Genomic DNA, 19,429 nt, shown 5'->3' on the forward strand with positions numbered 1-19,429 from the left:
ACAGTAGAGGTTAATACAGAGGTGACAGCAGGCCGGACTGGCAATCTGTGAGTTCTGGCAAATGTCACAGGGGCTGCTGTAAGATTCCATAGACACTCACTGTGGAGTGGGCTGGTGGGAGACTGGTTGGGCCTCTGTGTACTTGAAATGCCAGGGCCTATTTTAACTCCCAATCCATCCCTGGGTGATACCAATATAGAGTAATACAGAGGAGGCAGCAATATAGAGTAATACAGAGGAGGCAGTCGTGTAGGTTTTACATTTGGATGACATTTAACATTAGAAACCCAGTATAAATTGTGCGGCTGGTGTGAGTGTGCCTATTACAGTGACTCGTTGCCTCTATACACACACAGCATTATATTATTATTATATTGGACTCCCCAGGCTTCTCCTGTGCCCAGAGGCCAGTCAGAGCCCTGTGTGCCCATCAGTAAAACAGTAGTTGCCCCGCAGGCAGAGGCGACAGTGAGAAATCTAGTCCCGGGCGGCGGGTTCTGCAGCAGCTGCGGCGTTTGGTTGTTCCAGCACAAGCCCAGGCGTCGCTCTCCCACAAACAAGAGGCAGTGCCCACGTCGGGGTCTGGACATGGCTCTGCGCTGAGAGCTGCGACCTAAACGTGGCGCCCAGCGGCAGCAAGTGTTTCCCTGCAGCAGAAGCAGCAGCAGCCCTGAGGGAGAGGGAGGAGTGCGCGAGTCTCCCGTGTGGTGCAGCGGCCAAGCGATAGCGCTGGGGGAGGGGAGCAAGTAAAGGCAACTGCCGCTCGTCACACACAAACAGTAGTGAAATATCTCAGCCCCCCCTCCCCGCACTCCAGCACTTTATCCGTCAATCAGGCTTAATGGGGTATAAAAAGTCACAGGCTGCGCGAGGGAGAAGGAGCAAAGCAGAAGTCGCTCAGAGCTCACGTCTCGGCTCCAGCCTCACAGCACGCGCGGGGCTGCACAGCATATGACATTGAACAAAACTTCCATTCACTGCGCTGCCAACTGCCTGGCTCGACTGCCGCCGCCGCGGGCCATTTCCTGACTGTAAGAATAGCCGCGTAGCGCTGGGGACTCCTCATTCTGTCAGCGACGCGGGGGAGTCTCAGCACAGGGCAAACCACTGCCGCGCCGAGAGGGGTGAACTCACTGGCCGCCTTCTTGTCCCAGGACAGGGCACCTATAAGAGCGGACTTCTGTAATCCGGGGATTTGTCTCCTGTATGAGTGACAGGGCTGACAGAACGCGCCGTGCCCGCGGAACTTCAGGGACAAACTTGAGCGCAGCAGCCATGGATATGAGTGCGCTGGGCAGGCTGCTGCTGCTCCCCGTACAGATCCTATTCTCCATTCTAAAGGTTGCCGCCAACTTGCTGATGCCCAATAAGCTGAGGGACCTGAGCGGGGACACTGTGCTCATCACCGGCGGAGGCAGGGGGATCGGCCGGCACCTCGCGAGGGAGTTCGCAAAGCAGAAGGCTAAAAAGGTAAGTATGGCACCGGCTATTATAGCCACACCTGTATCTTTCACGTATGATTTTGTGGCACCTTCGGTTGTTGCTACTGTTAATGGTTATTAATGGATCATTAATCCCGCTCCCCCCACCATCGGGACGGGTTGTTCGTTCCCTGTCACCCTTTGACCCCGGCCGTAAAGAAGCCGCAGTGTAACAGTACAAGTGACTCCCGCAGCATGGCAAGACGCAAACATGCCCCTAAACTCCGCCCACTTGTCTCTAACACAACAACTGCTTCTTGCCCTCCGCTCCAACCTAACCTTGTGCATTTGTCTTGTCTGCCCGCTGCCACTGTTACCTATTCACTTCCTGGGACAGTCCATTGATCCGCGGGGAGAGCTTCTGGACTAAAGCATTTGGGACTGTCATGCTCAGGGCAGTGGCACAAAAGTTTAAAGAGTAGTAAAGCTGGAGAGTGTTGCTGAGTCCTATTGGCAGCCAGCCAAAGCTGCAATTATTAGATCCATTAGATCTGATCAATTGGTTGGACAATTCCCACCCTTTAAAGGTACCACAGGTTCTGCCTGGAGATTGACTAGCTTCAATATAAAGTGGGCTGGCGGAGGCTTAAGGCATGATCGATAGGGATGGAAAGTCCAATAAAGGGTGTTACATCTCAGTGTCCATGACTGTAGAGTGGTCCAACCGTTTGTGCCATTCAAGCAAACATCTTTATAATATTACTTGCATGTACTACGATTAAGGTTGCCACCTTTTATAGAAAAAAGTCCCGGTCTTCCTATTTATTTATATTTTTTCCCTATTAATAACATTAGGGTGAAGCATAATTTTTACTGGCCAGGCCGGCAAAATACGGAACAGGTGGCAACCATAACTACAATACAGGATTGGGTTGTTGACATTGCTGAGAGCAGAGATGTTCATGGAGCCCAAAACTATGTGGCATGCTCTACACTACCTGAGTCCAATCTCTCTACCCCACAAGCGTGTGTTGAGTTGTAGTGCTGCAACAACTGAAGGGATAGAAGTTGGGCAAAAATGGACCAAAGCTGAGTAGACCAAAGCTTCAGAAAGGTCCCAGAGAGGACCGAAACGTCACATTGGCTGCATATGCACTCATGAATACAATATTTTATTAAAATCCCGGTGTTGCTGGTCTTTTTGAATGCTACATGTTCTTTACCGTGCACCTGGGTAGTAATGAGACATGGAGTGTGACACCCTTTGGAGAGAGAGAGAATTCTTATGATCTGACATGTATCTTTGACAGGTTGAAGGTTTTTGCGATTCTTATTTCTTTAATTGAGCCAAGAAAGGCGCTGCAAAGGGTTTTGGTGGCTCTCCTGAGAGAAATGTTGTAAAGACATAGTCATAGTTGGTAATTTGTAAGTCTCCGTAGAAGTTAAAATGATCACGGTCCTGAGGCAAGGAAGAAAGAGCACCGCAACCTAAATTACAACACTCTATTAAATGAAACAAAGCAAGGGAAGCAAAAACTTTTAAGATTTTTCCAACAAAACATAATTTCACTGATTGTGATTCTGATTCCAATCAGCCAGTTGGTGAGTTTGCCCCAAAGCAATAGCCGGGTATCCATTTAGGCATGCCCATTTACTCCCCACCTCCCAAGAAGTAGCAATTGTTACTGATTCTTGATAATTGAGGCTTCTAGAGTCCCATGAGTTGTTCTTGGTAGGAACTGCCAGTGTCCCCTGGTTTTAAGGTGCCTTTGCTTCTCAAAGAGACATGGTATTCGATGAACCATGTGAGGTTATTTTCAAGATGAGTTCTATTGGAGACGATTTTTTTTCCAGTTCCACTAATGACTTTTCACTTTGAATGTAGTGTAGTCCAAATAAATGGCACTCTGGGTAAAATTTTGCCTAGCTTGATGCAATTTGTAGTTGCAGATACAAGTGGCACTGTGAACGGGGCACGTGTGAAATTTAACTTGTCCGGCTCGTACATGTACTTTTCACACTGATCAGTGAACCGTCTCCTTTGAAACCAGCCCAAGGTTATTTTGACAAGTGAGCAAATGGACATTGACCTAGAATATGTTGCAAGCAATCCTTGCCACAGCTTTGCACTTTGAAATGTTTACATGTTCAAGCACTTATGCAACTTCAATTGTTATTCTTGATTAACTAGTTATTTATTTAGATTTATCTGGTTATAATTTCATGTAATATAATGGCAATAAGACTTGCATGCAGTAGATTGAAGTGCAGGTTCTAGCCTCTTATGATTTAATATCTTTGTTTTTGTGCATTGGAGACCAAAAACTCTGTTATTGAAACTGTGTCCAGAGGAGGGCAACAAAGCTATTAAGTGCAGTAGAGAATTTTAATTTGAAGGTGGCATTTGGTTACAGCCCATTATGGAGAGGTAATGTCGTTATGTATACGGTGGGCATACAATAAACTGCATTATTCACTTGAAGATCTTTCCAGAGGACACATAGTGGCAACTAGAGACAGGAAAGGAGGTCTCATCTTTGTCCATTTTTATCCTTTTTTGGATCAGATTTCACTGCTGCCAGTTGTATGTGACTGCATGGATCCATACAATAGAATCTGCACCCATAGCGGTGTATCCAATTTCAGTATAGTATTTTAGCTCAGGCCGTTGAACCAAAGTTGCTTTATTCTGCATTTTTCCCCTGACCAAACTGTTCCATTTTAAATTATGATTTAAAAGAAGTGTTATTAATGTTGTGCATAAGATAGAATCTAATTTTACAGCTGTGATGTCATAGTTATACATTTATATAATAGGCAGTTAATTAGGAATCCTCTTCCCAATGGGTAAGGGTGTTTTGATTGCCATGGTTCTGTCTGGGAGGGCCTTTGCAGTCAAAGTTCCTTGTGTACCAGTAGCCTAATGCTATTAGCAAGTAACTCATCTGGTTTCAGCTAACAATGAATGGTAGATTTATAACACTTTTTCCTATTTTATATTGTCTTCCATCCTATCACGTTGGCAGTTTGCAGACAATACACTGTGGACTGCGGTTTTCTAGCTTTCTTTCCCATTGTTTAATACTTCTATTCACTGGGTAATGATACACTTTCCTGCAAGCACTGAACCGCTGAGGAACAATGAAGTTATCTCATATAAAATCACAAGAGAATAGAATCTTCACTTTCACCAGACCTTTTTTTATTAAATAAACTAACAATAGAGCTCAAAATATGGCACTAGCCTTTGTTCTAAGAATAAATCTCAAAGAAGGAGGCCACGTTGTATCATTCATTTGAAGATCAAGAGAACTGGGTCAAATATTGAATGTCTCATGCTTGACAGTTACTCAGGGAAATGATTAATAGCAATTTGAAAACAATCCAATGGAAATGTGTTTAAAGTTCTGTTTGGCATGGGTTGGTCAGGATTCATTGTGTTGATGTAGTTCTGGTACCGGAACAGGAATAGTCCCATCATTTAACAAGTCGACTGTTATGACTCAGCTTCTGGAAGACCTGAGAAGTGCAAAATTCGGTCAGAAATTCTGCTGGCAGCAAATTGAGGAGCAAGTGGAAGCAGAGAATATGGGGGAATACATGCATAGGTAGAGCAGGGCTGTATTTGCTTTTGGGAAGACTGGCTTAGAACATTAATATAAACTAGGCTTTGAGCATCCATAGGGCTCATTTGCTCAACTTGTGCAAAAATGTTGACACAGTTGTCAATGTTTTCTACCCAAAATGCAATGATTTTACTAGAACTTTTGGTGTAAGCTTTCCATTCCGGTGCAGCATTTTGCATCATCTACTGGATGCTACCAGATCAAGTTAAGTTACTGTAAAGGGTCATTTATGGAGGGTGGGGCAGGGTGCAAATATTAAAAACAAGCACAAGCTACCATGGTTTTCCCACTTTGCTCCCTGCCCTGCCATTAGCACCCACAGATGCAGGTCCATGCGCAATGACTTGCTATTTCCAAATGAATACAGTGCTGCCTGCATTCTGCATGTATTCATGAGGGAAATTAAGGAAATGAATGCTGCTTGATTTTTTTTTTTTTTGATAGATCATCCAAAGCATCTGCTTCCTCCATTGTGAATGTAGCTGGTCCTGACTACATGAACCACAAAGATGCATTAGAGCTTTGTCTGTAGGGCAGCTATATGCTTAACACTGTGTCAGTGAAGCATGTTGCCAGGAAACGACAATAGACAAACAGGTACTGATTGCAGTAACAATTACAGTTATTTATGCAAATATATATTAGGATTTACAACCCTTTTTAATACATAGGATTTAGGCCCGCATTTTGTCATTTAGAAAAAATATTGAACCTCTTATTTTCCTGTTAGTTATTTTTAAATTTTTTATCTATGGATTTTGTCATGTGCTCCACAGTTGCCTATTGTAACTTACTTTAGTCGCTAAGTTCATTTCTGCTAGATTTAAAGGGGTTGGGAGGCACTGGCAATGGCTGCACAGTATGATTATTTTGGATGTCATCCAGTAATCATTCCATTAAGTCTATCTGGGTCATTTGTCTGGAATGCTAATGATCAATAATTTATCTGGGATATTGATTTTCTTGCACAACATTGAGTTTGAATTATCAACTTCAGGAGCAAGACTGTTTGTCTATAAAAACACCATTAAGGATATTAGTCACGAAATTGCTTTCTAAAAGCCGACTGTTGTGCATTGAACGAGATTGAACTTTCCAGGGGAAGGCTATCTGTCACATGAAGCCTGATTTGTGACCTTGAGTTCTCATCATATAGTGCATTAGGCAACACGCGTATCCAGTTTTCTAAAAAGGTTCCTATTAAACCCAGTACATTAAAAAAAAAAAAAGGTTTTGCCTCAATTGTCAGGGACAAATTGGAGAAGTTGAACCTCCTGAAATGCAATTCATTCAAAAAGAAGCCACAAAGCTTGAAATAGGGACAGCCAGTGCTTTCTCTACTAAATGCTGCAAGTTACCTATAGCATTATTATTCCATATGTTGTATGTAAAGCCTTTTCAGGAAATGCATATATTCATATATTAATGGCAAGTTTTGGCTCTCTTCGCTTTATTCTCTCTGTGGTTCTTTGTATAATAGACCTATGTAGACATTTAACCCAGCAGTGCACTATTTAGAGCACTTTGTTGTTGAATAAGTCCTAACCTTAAAGTAGCCATCTACTGGCCGAGAAATGCTGCCCTCTGAATGGCTTCTGCAATCGATTTATGGCCAGATGTCTATCAGGTAGGCTTAAAACTCTCATCAGATCGAGGACCACATTGGTTTGCTGATGCAGTCGTCAAACCCATCACCTGCTTTCCTGGCCTTGTGATCTAATATTTGGGCCCTAGGGCTGATATTCAGATCAGCTTGATATCACTCCATCTTTGGCCATCTTTAGGGACATAGATGTGTTCCACAAATCCCATGTTAATATCCCCTGTACAAGTGGCTTCTGCAATGAGTGTTTCTAATCAGCATTGCTGTTTGCACCAATCAGTCTGTTCTGTGTGTACTCAGAAATTGTTTCCAAAATTGTCTGAGGACGTGACAATATTAGTGGTGGAGTTGAAAGGAATGCCATCTACACAACTTCAAAGAGAGTCATTTACAGAGCAATCATTGTATCAAGGTGACCTACAGGCATGTGAAGTCTTATCTAGGTTGAAGCATTGTATCTTCAAATGGGCCATGAACCTTGATTTTGTGTCTGGCATTGTATCTTTATGGGATTCCACTGGCACCATAAACGCTTGTCTGCTGTTAGCCAGACTCTGCTAAATTGCAAGCTCTTGTGACTATGGCCAGTGTTTCCCTACCTGTGGGAACTTTATTTTTTCTTTTCCTTGCTTGTCTGAAGAAATATTCATATTTTATCATTGTGTATAAATGGAAAGGGCTATTTTTCAGTGACTTAAATTAGAACTGACTAGATTATTTGCTACAAGTGGATGAAAGGGACAAATGCAATCAGTGAGTTCTACACATGAAAAGAAGTGCAAGGTTTTATTGGGCTGACTGTAAATCAGTAGGAGATTGGACTATGGCACATGCAGACCCCGTGTGAGTGTGTGTTAGTAGGGGAAAGGATTTGGCACCTTCCTACTAATTTCCAGGCCGGGGTTCATGTGCAGGTCAGCCAGCCCTTAATGACATCATTACACTTGTTTACCATTAAGAGAGGAAGTGCTGCGCTGATATGCTCCCAGTTTGTTTGGATGAGCTCCTCTGCACCCACTGTGCTGCGCTGATATGCTCCCAGTTTGTTTGGATGAGCTCCTCTGCACCCACTGTGCTGCGCTGATATGCTCCCAGTTTGTTTGGATGAGCTCCTCTGCACCCACTGTGCTGCGCTGATATGCTCCCAGTTTGTTTGGGTGAGCTCCTCTGCACCCACTGTGCTGTGCTGATATGCTCCCAGTTTGTTTGGGTGAGCTCCTCTGCACCGATTGTGCTGCGCTGATATGCTCCCAACTTGTTTGGGCGAGCTCCTCTGCACCGATTGTGCTGCACTGATATGCTCCCAACTTGTTTGGGTGAGCTCCTCTGCACCCACTGTGCTGCGCTGATATGCTCCCAGTTTGTTTGGGTGAGCTCCTCTGCACCCACTGTGCTGCGCTGATATGCTCCCAGCTTGTTTGGATGAGCTCCTCTGCATCCACTGTGCTGCGCTGATATGCTCCCAGCTTGTTTGGATGAGCTCCTCTGCACCCACTGTGCTGCTCTGATATGCTCCCAGTTTGTTTGGGTGAGCTCCTCTGCACCCACTGTGCTGCGCTGATATGCTCCCAGCTTGTTTGGATGAGCTCCTCTGCACCCACTGTGCTGCGCTGATATGCTCCCAGTTTGTTTGGATGAGCTCCTCTGCACCCACTGTGCTGCGCTGATATGCTCCCAGTTTGTTTGGGTGAGCTCCTTTGCACCCACTGTGCTGCGCTGATATGCTCCCAGTTTGTTTGGGTGAGCTCCTCTGCACCGATTGTGCTGCGCTGATATGCTCCCAACTTGTTTGGGCGAGCTCCTCTGCACCCACTGTGCTGCTCTGATATGCTCCCAGCTTGTTTGGGTGAGCTCCTCTGCACCAACTGTACTGCAATGCGCCACTACATCTCCACTGTGCAAAAGATACATGTTTTACTTCTCTTTAACATCATGCTAAAAATGTCACTGTTCCTGCATAGTTGCTTGGGATTCCCCAACAAGCCACCCACATTTCCCTGGTAAAATTAAGGTCAAGTGGTATAATTTGTCTAGTATATGAGGTTTACTGTGAGCTTGTAGGGGACATAGATCCCTGCTGTCTAGTACCGCTAACTTGAAACCTAACTTCTAAGTTGCAAGTATTTTCTCCCTGTGCTTCTGTGGGTTTCCTTTGGGTAGGCTACTTTCCTACAACACTATTAAGCAGATCTGTAAATTTGATAGGAACCCTAAATTGTAGGCTACACAAAGGCCGTGACTGATGTGAATGATGTATATAAGCACTGTGCTATATAAATAAAGCATAAATTATAGTCACCAAAATGTGCACATACATTCAGCCATGTTGGGTACCGTTTGTTGCACACTGGCCTGGCAGGTGAAATGAAGGTGCAGAGCAGCCCTATTTATTGTTCCGCATGGTGCAGATTTTCTAAACCATATGACTGAGATTAGACCATTGCAGTGGAATAATTTGTATTTAAATAAATACTTTGTTATTAAAATGCATACAAGGTTTATTGTGGGTCAGCTGGACTGGATTTTGGCCCAATACCAAAGTGTGGAAGTGGAAGAAAGAGGTCTGTCCCTGTGCCAAATGCTAGGTGTCAGGCAATATGTTTAATTTATTGTTAAAGGAGCAGGAAAGTCTTCTTCCACATAGGGGGTGCCAAATGTTAGGCACCCCAAGCAATTGTATATACTTACCTGAAACCCCGGGCAGGTGCTCCTATCAGCAGAAAACTGCACCGGCCAGGGGTTATACCAGCGAGCTCCACGGAGAGATCCTCTTCCAGTTTCTTCTTCCTTGTCGCGGCTCCATATGCGCAGTGGATCAAAAAGTCGAACGTTAACTAAAAAGTCTGAACATGCGTCTGGCTGGAAGCCGGAAGAGGATCGATTCGTGGTGCTCACTGGAAGAACCCCAGGCCAGTGCAGTTTTCTGCTGATAGGAGTACCGGCCCTGGGTTTCAGGTAAGTATATATGCAATCACTTGGGGGTGCCTAACATTTAGCACGCCCAAGTGGAAGAAGACTTTCCTTCTTCTACTAGATGGTAAAACAAAGGCTGCATTCAGTTTTCTGTGTAGGACAGGATTTGTCTTGCTGCCAATTGCAAAGCTGTTAAAAAGTGATCCATTTGTGATTTTCATTCCCCAATTGCTTCTGATTTCTGACTTGTAGGAGATCTTTAAGCCACTCAATGCTTTTCTAAGAGACTGCACTCTGTGTGACCCTGGCTCGGTGTTAATAGGATTGCAAAAGTTGACTCCTACTCGACCTCTCCTTGCAAACAACACACCCACACCCTCCCTTGTCTTAATAATTCCACAAAAGAATGGAAATATGATGCTGAGCCCATTAACTTCACTGCTGCATTTTCTTGCCTAACAGCCTGCTGCGCTCACACTACACCGCCGTTTGTATAACAAAAATGAGACCAGTGCTAATGGGGCCCATTATAATGTATGGCCAGGCATCTGACATTTATATGTAAATTCTAAACTTCACATTCAAATCTGATGGCACAAAAGCTTTGGCTGAATAGGGACATTGTACATTTGCTTTGCATTTGGTCCCCAGTATTTCACCTCTACTGACACAAAAGGCACAAAAAACATTGCCTCAGTCTCACAAACCAACAGAATGTAGCAAGAGTCCTCTTCCTTTACTCCTAGTAGGACTCCTAGGCCTCTGTCTGACCTAAAAGTGCTTCTCAGTGGTGAACTCTGGAAACCTTAATCTACCTGATAAAAGCTTTTTCCCCCATTATAAATTAAACTTTGCTGTGCCGTCTAAGGTCTGGGCACATTTTTAAACCAAAGTGATCAACATTATGCTGTCTTTTGGTGCTCCTCATGAGATATATGGGAAATAATGTGCTTTAAGGTGACCATATACAGGTACAATTCAGTCCTGCACAAAGTCTGCAGCTTATCAGCCAATTTATGGGGCCTTCTTATGGGCTTGCCCCACCAATATCTTGACTGAAAATCAAGAAGGTTTACAAAACCCGACTTTATAGGCTCATGGTCCTAACTCAGACACCCTGCCTTTTGCCCAAGTGCTAAACAATCCAATCAGCCCGATATCGCCCACCTCAAAGTCGGCTTTTTGGAGGAAACATCTGCTTATTTGGCAACGTTGCCAACAATCAAATCTGTAAAAGTACAGTATGTCCAAATTAAGGCAGATAAAATGGAGACAGGTAGGCTACTGCTCAAATCCCAAAGAAGCATTTCTGGGTGACACAATCGACCTGTTGCCACCACTACTATAGCTTTAACTTGAAATCTCAAGGAACAGACAGGTAAATGGGTTTTCTGGGTGCGATCCCATTCATTATTCCCTGGGAGGCCTTTTTCAGACAATCTTGTTTCTGGCGGCATAGAACACAGGCAGAAGGTAGACGCTTTCTTGCTGCCACTTGCTGGGAAAATGCGGATGACAATGTTTATTTGGAGCCAAGATTATTACATCTATTCCATGCAATAGCCCAGAGGCGGTTCATTGTTGTGACTGGTCTGATAAGATCAATGTTGTTACATGCAGCAGCTTATTGGGATGGGAGGCAAGGATGCCATTACACTGTACACACCCCAATCACTCGGATCAGTACTGAATTTGCTCGCGACCCAGGGGAGTGCACTGTATTTGAAACTTTACAATTCTTACCAGAGAACAAATTTATGGAATTTTAAAATTGTGTTTAGCTATAAGAAGCCGCCCTGTCTGGTCTCCTAATGCAGCAATGTAACATTCCAGTTGAACCTGTGAAGCCGGGCAGACGCTGATATAGTGCAGTGCAATGGTGCTAATTAAAAACAAAAGCTGGAGGTATTTCCAACCACTTCACTGCTGTCTCTCAGACTCCAGTCCCCAGGTGATTGTCACTGTCAGTTCTCACATTGAGCAGATGCCTCATCTCCCCACCTGCTTTCTTGACTGCCAGGCCCCCGGGGTCACTTAGAGGTAACATCAGGGCAGGATGCCTTCTGGGCTGACCTGACTCTGCGGGGATTTGCCGCCTCACCGGGCTCCTGCCCCAGACAATTTTCTGGTCAGTAATTATTTTAAAGAGGAGTGTGTCTACTGCAGGAGGGAGGGAATCAAAGAGAATAGTGTCTGGATCCTGTCCAGGAAAAGCAACTAACCGTCCATGAACTTCTCCTCAAATCACTGGCTTGGGTTCCTCTTCTTATTTCCCCATTTATTTCCTACTCTGCATTTAAAATATGAACAGAATTATTTCCCTCGCAATTGTCCATCAGTTTGGGTTGAAATACAGTACCAGGAGTGCAGTTGTAATCGTCTCAATCATCTGTCTGTTCCTCCTGCGATGGGGAAATTGTTCATTTTAACAAGGGCATTGGAGGTCTAATATAAACGGCAACAGGCCCTTTGAAAGTTTAATCCCGCTGCAGTACATGCAATGAACTTGTGCCCCGGCAGTTTAAAAACATCTGGGAACTATAAAGAAGACAAGTTGACCTTCATGTTTTCCCCAAAGTCCTTTGATATGATCATTCATGAAAATGGCCTCCTGACTTTTTATAAGCCTTCACTTAGGAAACTGGCTTGACTGACACATAAGATAGTTTTGTGTGGGGTATATATATTATATATATATATAAATATAAAATTATAAATTAATTTTTTATTTTTTTATTGTTTTGTTTTTAAGTGAGCATTATAGAATAGAAAAACATCTTTAGAGTATATTGTTTAAAATAGCAATTTAAAAGAAAAACTAATTGCTAATTTGCTACTTGGTATTGGTCATAAATGGAGTAAAGGCTGAGTAGTTTGTTCAGTTTTGGCCAATACCCGTCCATCTTTAAATGTACGGGTCCCTTACAAGACACTTTAACAGGATTTTGTTCCCAGTTAGACTATACAGACAATTCTGCTTGTTCCTCCTGTTACAATAATAGGCATTGGTCAAACTGGAATCTGCTTCTTTCATTTACCTTAAAGGCCATTTGGCCATTTATATATTTGGCTTTGAAGTTCGTTTTGACAAGGGAAGCCTTTAAGAACTCTTGATATGAGAGTAAGTAACTGACCAGGAAAAACAAGATTCAATATAGCTTAGGGCAATGTGTTTACTACTATTATTCTTGCACAGTTCTAAGGATGCTCCTCTGGCTTGTGAACACCAGTTGTCATTTCTGTTTTTCAATTGCAGCCCATGTGCCATAAACACAGTTTTTGAGAGTAATTGAATGCAGGTCAGCAATTAGAAACAAGTCTTTGAAATGTACATTGTATATATTGTGTATTCTTATGTCAGATATATCAAATCATGATCCCTTTTTATCTTTGCAGATAATTCTGTGGGGCCGGACAGAGAGGTGCCTTAAGGAAACTGCTGAAGAAATTAAGCAAATGGGAACGGATTGTTCATACTTTGTGTGTGATGTTGGTAACCGTGAGGAAGTCTACCAACAAGCGAAAGCTGTCCGAGAAAAGGTTAGTCTGCTTCTGATCTGCGACAGGGGTGTAGAATTCGGGAAGAGTTTGTTGTGCTCATTGTTGTCTAAGAGTGGTGGCACACGGGGAGATTTAGTCGCTTCTTTGCTACTGTGGGCGGCTAATCTCTCCCCACAGGCAAGAATGTGAATCAACGGCAGATGGCACATGCGTTGCTTCGGTTTTCCGAAGTTGCCTCATGAGGAATCTTCGGGAAAACCGAAGAGACACATATGACATCCCGCCGGCGATTCACATTCTTGTCAGTGGGAAGGCATTTTCTCACATACACTCATAAGAACCATAGTTTTTAGTATGAGGGTGGTTTGGTTCTCCTTACGGCTAATATAACACATGTTCTACAAATGTTATTGTGGCCTCCATCCCATGCAACTGTTCTCCTGTCTTTACAGGTTGGAGATGTAACCATTTTGGTGAACAATGCAGCGGTGGTGCATGGCAAGAGTCTCATGGACAGCGATGATGATGCACTCTTGAAGTCACAACACATTAACACACTAGGACAATTTTGGGTACTATTTCTATTACTATGGACATTGCATGTTTTTTTTTTGGAATGTTAGAACCATTTCTGTGTAAATATACATGGTTCTTAGTTTCAGGGAAGAGCTGAATCTATCATTTCTGGGTTCTGCCAAATACAGAACTGAATCCAAATCCTAATTTTCATATTCAAGTATATAAATCCCTAATTCAGTTCTCCATCACTTCAAAGTCACATAACTGTAAAGGTTTGGATTTGGTCCACCGAACGCTTAGGAATCCTGCAAAAAAAAAAAAGTGCAAGGATTTAGCAGAGTCCCTAGTGGAAAAACACTACAGTATACACACACCTTCCATTGAATAGAATGAAGTGTTTCTTTTCTGAACATATTTTTACTTTTTTTTTATTTATTTTTTTGTCCCAGACTACAAAAGCTTTCCTGCCACGTATGCTGGAACTTCAGAATGGCCACATTGTTTGTATAAACTCTGTGCTGGCCTTATCTGCCATCCCTGGTGCCATTGACTATTGCACTTCCAAATCGTCCTCCTTTGCCTTCATGGAAAGCTTGACCTTGGGGCTTTTGGACTGCCCAGGAGTAAATGCTACAACAGTATTGCCATACCACACCAGCACAGAGATGTTTCAAGGAATGAGAGTAAGGTTTGTACTTGCTTTTGCATTTCAACCATAGAAAACTACACAGACACTTTATATATTGTACAGCTCTGTGAATATGTTGGGGCCTTATAAATACACCATAATAATGTCCAGTCAGCCTAGGATTCAAGATTAAATAACCCTCTGCTCCAAAACAGATGATTTAGAGGAGTGTTGGCTAATAAACTCTCAGTATTCATTTATTACTTTCAGTATGTTTTTGATACTGGGTTTTTATACAATAGTCATACTTTTTCCTTTTACCAAATTCAGCTGTAAGTTTTTGATTCATGATCACATTGTGTAGCAGACATGAATCCCATACTAATGTAAAATAAAGGTATAGTTTGCATCTGTGGTTATTGAGTATTTGCGTAGTACAGTAGAACAGAGACTGCAAACACCAGGGAGATAAGATCCCTGTGATCTCCCTTCTAGAAGACGCAGTGTTTGTCTCCGGAAAGGCTTAATAATCTATTAATGCTGGATTTCTTTCAAACCAATAAGGAGGCAAAATAATGGTTCACATGAAGACTTTTGTGTAATTTAAGATTTCATAATACTTTCCCTTTGAACAACAGACAGCGGCGGGTCTGTCTTTGTTGCCTTTATCAGGAGTGTGTAATTGTTACATTGTGCAGGTCAGCACACTGGGAGTGGTGAGGAGGAAGGAGACAAAAAACAGCAATATAGTGTGAAGATAAACTGAGAGAATTTAGAACTTGATATGCACAGACAGCACAGGGTCAAAGCCAGTTCATCTCAGCAGGCATTGCTTTCACTCACTGACCTACACTCCTCTAGACCTACAGTCCTTTGGGCCAGTGGCTTATTCCCCCTGGGTTGCCGCAGTTCCGGGTTGTCGTCTCTGCCTGTGCACTTTCCTACATTGTGGCACTAGCTGTCAGTTTTCTTTTGCAGGGTTTTGGGGGCAAAACATTAGATTGGGCGGGGATTAGCAAATTGTAAACACGGCAGGACTTATACTTTATTTGTATTTAAATTTAAATCAATGTTCATGTGTTATTGTAACATACAACGTCCTGTATGTTAAAGGGCAACTAAACCCTGAAAATGAATATGGCTAAAAATGTCATCTTTTATGTACTGAACTTATTGTACCAGCCTAAAGTTTCAGCTTTTCAATAGCAGCAATGATCCAGGACTTTAAACTTGTCACAGGGGGTCACCATCTTGGAAAGTGTCTGTGACACTGACATGCTCAGTGGGCTCTGAGCAGCTGTTGAGAAGCTAAGCTTAGGGGTCATTGCAAATTATCAAGCAGAAATCAGGTTTGCCTGTAAAATATAAGATGATGCTACAGGGCTGATTATTAAATTCTGTTGCTAGTTGCACTGGTTTTTGTGCTTTCATGCAGTAATTATCTGTTTTAATTACTAATCAGCCCTATACTGTGACATTTCTATTCTATGTGTACTGTATATTGTGCGTCGGTCCCTGAGCTTAGTAAGTGACAGCAGCACAGAGCATGTGCAGTGAATCAGCAGAAAAGAAAATGGGGAGCTACTGGGGCATCTTTGGAGACACAGATCTTTACTGCTAAAGGGCTGTGGTTGCCTTGGGCAGGTGCAGAAGCCCAAAACATAATGTAAAAAATTTCTAGCCTATTTCTTTGGTTAGGCTTTAGTTCTCCTTTAAAACCTCTCAGGTACAAAAGGCACCTGTATCCCAAGAAATAGTATTGAGTTGAAAACATGGCTGCCTATTGCCTGTAGGAAGTTGACATTAGTTTAAGGGGCTTCACCAGTGGTACAGGGTTAGTATAAAGCTATTTAACTTGAGTTCTGATCTCAATGCCGTATTAATCTGAAAATATGGCACCTGTGTAACTTTACATAATAAAGACTTTGAATGGCACCTTTAAAAATGAAGAATTCTCGTAACCTTGGATTTTTTTATTCCTTTAATTTTAAGGTTTCCTAGCCTTTTCCCATCTTTAAAGCCTGAAACCGTAGCTACAAAAACAGTGGAGGCCGTTCAGAAGAATAAAGCTTTTCTTCTACTTCCATGGACAATGCATGCACTTGTGATCTTAAAAAGGTAAATAAAAAAAAAAAAGCGTTGCATTCTTTTTGGGTGTTTCACTTAATCATATGTAAATAGGGTTGAATCCTGCAATGAATTTAATTAGGAAAAACTACACATTGTTAGTGTTATTTGCTGATGGCACCTTTCTGTAAGGTGCATGAGGCGTCGACTCTGCCAGTATTTGGTGGAGAAGTGGCCAAACCCAACAATTCCGCTGTTTTTAAACTGAATACAACCTGTCACCAGCAGCTGAAATATGTATTTTTAGCTGAAATCCTTACCAGCCATGAATGGCAGTTTCCATTAAACAAATGACAAGTCACATGGTCAGGTTCAGACACTTTTCCCTACGGCAATGAGCCTTGTTGTGATTATGAGCATTAAATCACAGGGTATCACTTGATATCCTCAGGGGATTCTCCACATTACACTGGCTTCTTACATTGTTATCGCATTTAAGTATCAACAATAAGACAAAAGCAATGGATCATTTCCACCTTTAGGGCAATTGTCATCCAAAGGAGCTTGATTTCCTACAGTGACAAGGAGCCCTGTGTGCAAAGTGCCTGAAAATGTATTTTAATTGCCACAAATGGGAATCACTGGGGAGTAAAAAAAAAATACTCCAATCATGTCATTTTACACAATTGCATAAAAAGGCATTCAGTGTCGGACTGGCCCACTATTTCATAGCCATTTCCTATTTCTTGGAGAACAAAAAGGCTAAATAGATGGAATAATAGACTAGGAGAATAGAGGTTGAGTTGAGGAGAAGAAGAATAATAGTACTGAGAGTGGGCTCCTGGTCTATGGTTCTTTGGTGGGCCCCGGGTGTCCCGGTCCGACACTGAAGGCATTTTTTGCGTAATTTATGTGTAGAAATAACAATATCTGCTTGTGGTGAAGTAAAGGTATTTTCGGTCTTTGTTGCCTGTTAGGAGAGGGATCTCTCGTAGGCAATAAAGTAATCCTAGTCGGATTTTAAGCGAATATACACCCACTGCATGGAATTTCGGGTCACCAGTCAGCAGAAAACCAAATTAAAGTACAGGTATGGGACCTATTATCCATAATGCTCAGGGATGACACTTGGAGCGCTTCGGTTTCCAGAGTCGCCCAAAGTTTCGAAAAACGAAGCGATTCCGAGTGCCATCCTGCTGGCAATTTACATTCTAGCCGGCGGGAAGGCAGTTCACAGAGATTAGTCGCCCGAAGAAGAGGTGATTTGTCGCTGGGCAACTGAATCTCCACGTGTGTCTCTACCCAAAGTCTACTAGAAAATCATGGGAAAATTAAATAGACCCAATAGGCCGGTTTTCCTACAAAATAAAGATTAATTATATCTTAGTTGGGATCACATACAAGGCACTGTTTTATTATTACAGAGAAACAGGAAATACATTTTTTAAAATTTGGATACAATGGAGTCTATGGGAGACGGCCAGAGTAATTCAGAGCTTTCCGGATAACCTGTACCTGCATTTACTTTACAGTTTCTGTAAGTCCAGAGGACTTTCCCCTTCCTTTAACAAGTCTGAAGATCAGTGAAATGATAAAATAGCAGCACTTCCTTGTCTTTGTAGACAAGAAACCACAGTTAGTGTGTCTGTTTCACACAGACTTGCAAGCTCTTTTCATTGTTCACACATCCTTTCCTCCCCTGGAACAGAGCGCAAGCATGTGAAGGCCTGTTTGTTTATTTTTTTTTTTTCATGTCTTTCTTCTCTGCAGCATCCTTCCTCAATCAGCACTTGAAGAAATACACAGATTTTCGGGAGCTTACACCTGCATGAACACTTTCAAAGGGAGGACATAGACCCCACGAGAGACTACTGTGCACAAACAGGCGCAAGAAATCCTAAGAAGACTGTGGAGCCGAGTCTCTGCTTTCATGGCCGGGTCAATTATTGGCCAATGCAGCAAATCGTTCTTCCAGGTCATTCATCCTGTAACGTGGCCTTTGGGCAGGCCCCAATATTGCTGAACTCTATGGACTCTGGAGCAAGCAAAGTGAATCTTGTTTTCCTTTCTTTTAGGGATTTAGAGTTTTTATTGTTTAACTCTGCTGGTAGCAAAAAAAAGGTTCAAATTTTACTTTTTTTAATCTGCTTTTAGCAATTGTTTCAGCGACCGTTGCATTGTGTTGTAGCGCTAAACTCGGACCAATCCTGTCTCTAATCCAGTGAAAATATTGGAAATCATCAGTGAGTTCACACACACAGTATCGTAGTTTCTCGGGATGATTAACAGAGCCACCATATTGGTATATTCATCTGGCAAAACACAAAACTTAAAAATTTAAGTAAGGTTTTAATATATTTTTAAGCTATTCCATATTAAATGGCTTAGTATTTTGTTTTTTCTTCTTCTAAGGGCTTGAAAAAAAAAATCAGGTTTTTGTACAGCTTTGTTTTTAATGTGTATTTAAAAGCATTAACTGGGATTTAGCTTGACTCCCCTTCCTTTAAAATGCTTTGTTGACTTTTAACGGATACCAATAGCTGTAACCAGAATAATATACATTATAACATGTATGCTCACTTGTGCCGAGAGGAGGGGGGAAAACTGGTCTACCATTTTATTCATATCTTGCAATGCTCAAAGTAAAAGGTTTGGAAAAAAAAAAAGTGTGAATGGGATTTGTTGATTATTTGCTAGGATGTAAATTATTCCGTTTGTGTGGTTATTCCTTTGTATTGCCATTGTGTTATAATATAAACCTGATTTATACACTAATCAAAGGGTGGGCTATTAATCCACTTTAATAAGAAAGTAGCATTGTTTGCAAGGAAGAGACATGTCTGACGGGGAAATACAGAATCAATTTTTCCTGTTATTTCTCCAGGTTTCACTCACCCATTTAGGGTAAGGGCAGATTCGGGGCGATTAATCATCCCGGCGACAAATCGCTTCTTCTTCAAGGCAACAATCTCCCCGAACTGCCTTCCCCTACCTTCCCGCCGCTAGAATGAAAAATCGCCAGCAGGATGGCACACGCAGTGCTTCATTTTCCAAAGTCGCCAGAAGTTGCCTCATGAGGACACGTTGCACACAATCACAACAGACTTTGCTGCAAAATTACACCAGTCCCTGCAGCCTGAGGTGTTCACAA

General features: G+C 42.5%; 1 protein-coding gene across 2 annotated transcripts; it reads left to right on the forward strand.

Annotated features, from left to right (window-relative positions):
- Positions 1-956: 956 nt before the first annotated feature.
- dhrs3.L (dehydrogenase/reductase (SDR family) member 3 L homeolog) lies at positions 957-19,053 on the forward strand. Of its 2 annotated transcripts, none has more exon segments than NM_001092373.1 (6): positions 957-1,470; positions 12,960-13,103; positions 13,517-13,636; positions 14,033-14,271; positions 16,204-16,329; positions 18,049-19,053. In NM_001092373.1, coding segments are annotated over 6 exon segments (909 nt in total). In that variant the 5' UTR covers positions 957-1,275; the 3' UTR covers positions 18,134-19,053.
- Positions 19,054-19,429: the final 376 nt, after the last annotated feature.

The sequence above is a fragment of the Xenopus laevis genome, chromosome 7L (assembly GCF_017654675.1).
Source record: "Xenopus laevis strain J_2021 chromosome 7L, Xenopus_laevis_v10.1, whole genome shotgun sequence".
NCBI classification, from domain to species: domain Eukaryota; kingdom Metazoa; phylum Chordata; class Amphibia; order Anura; family Pipidae; genus Xenopus; species Xenopus laevis.

Coding starts and splice junctions, on each gene's coding strand:
- dhrs3.L (XM_018224481.2), top strand. CDS start 13,020: ATGGGAACGGATTGTTCATACTTTGTGTGTGATGTTGGTAACCGTGAG. Junction 13,104..13,516: donor CGAAAGCTGTCCGAGAAAAG/GTTAGTCTGCTT, acceptor CTGTCTTTACAG/GTTGGAGATGTAACCATTTT. Junction 13,637..14,032: donor ACACACTAGGACAATTTTGG/GTACTATTTCTA, acceptor TTTTTGTCCCAG/ACTACAAAAGCTTTCCTGCC.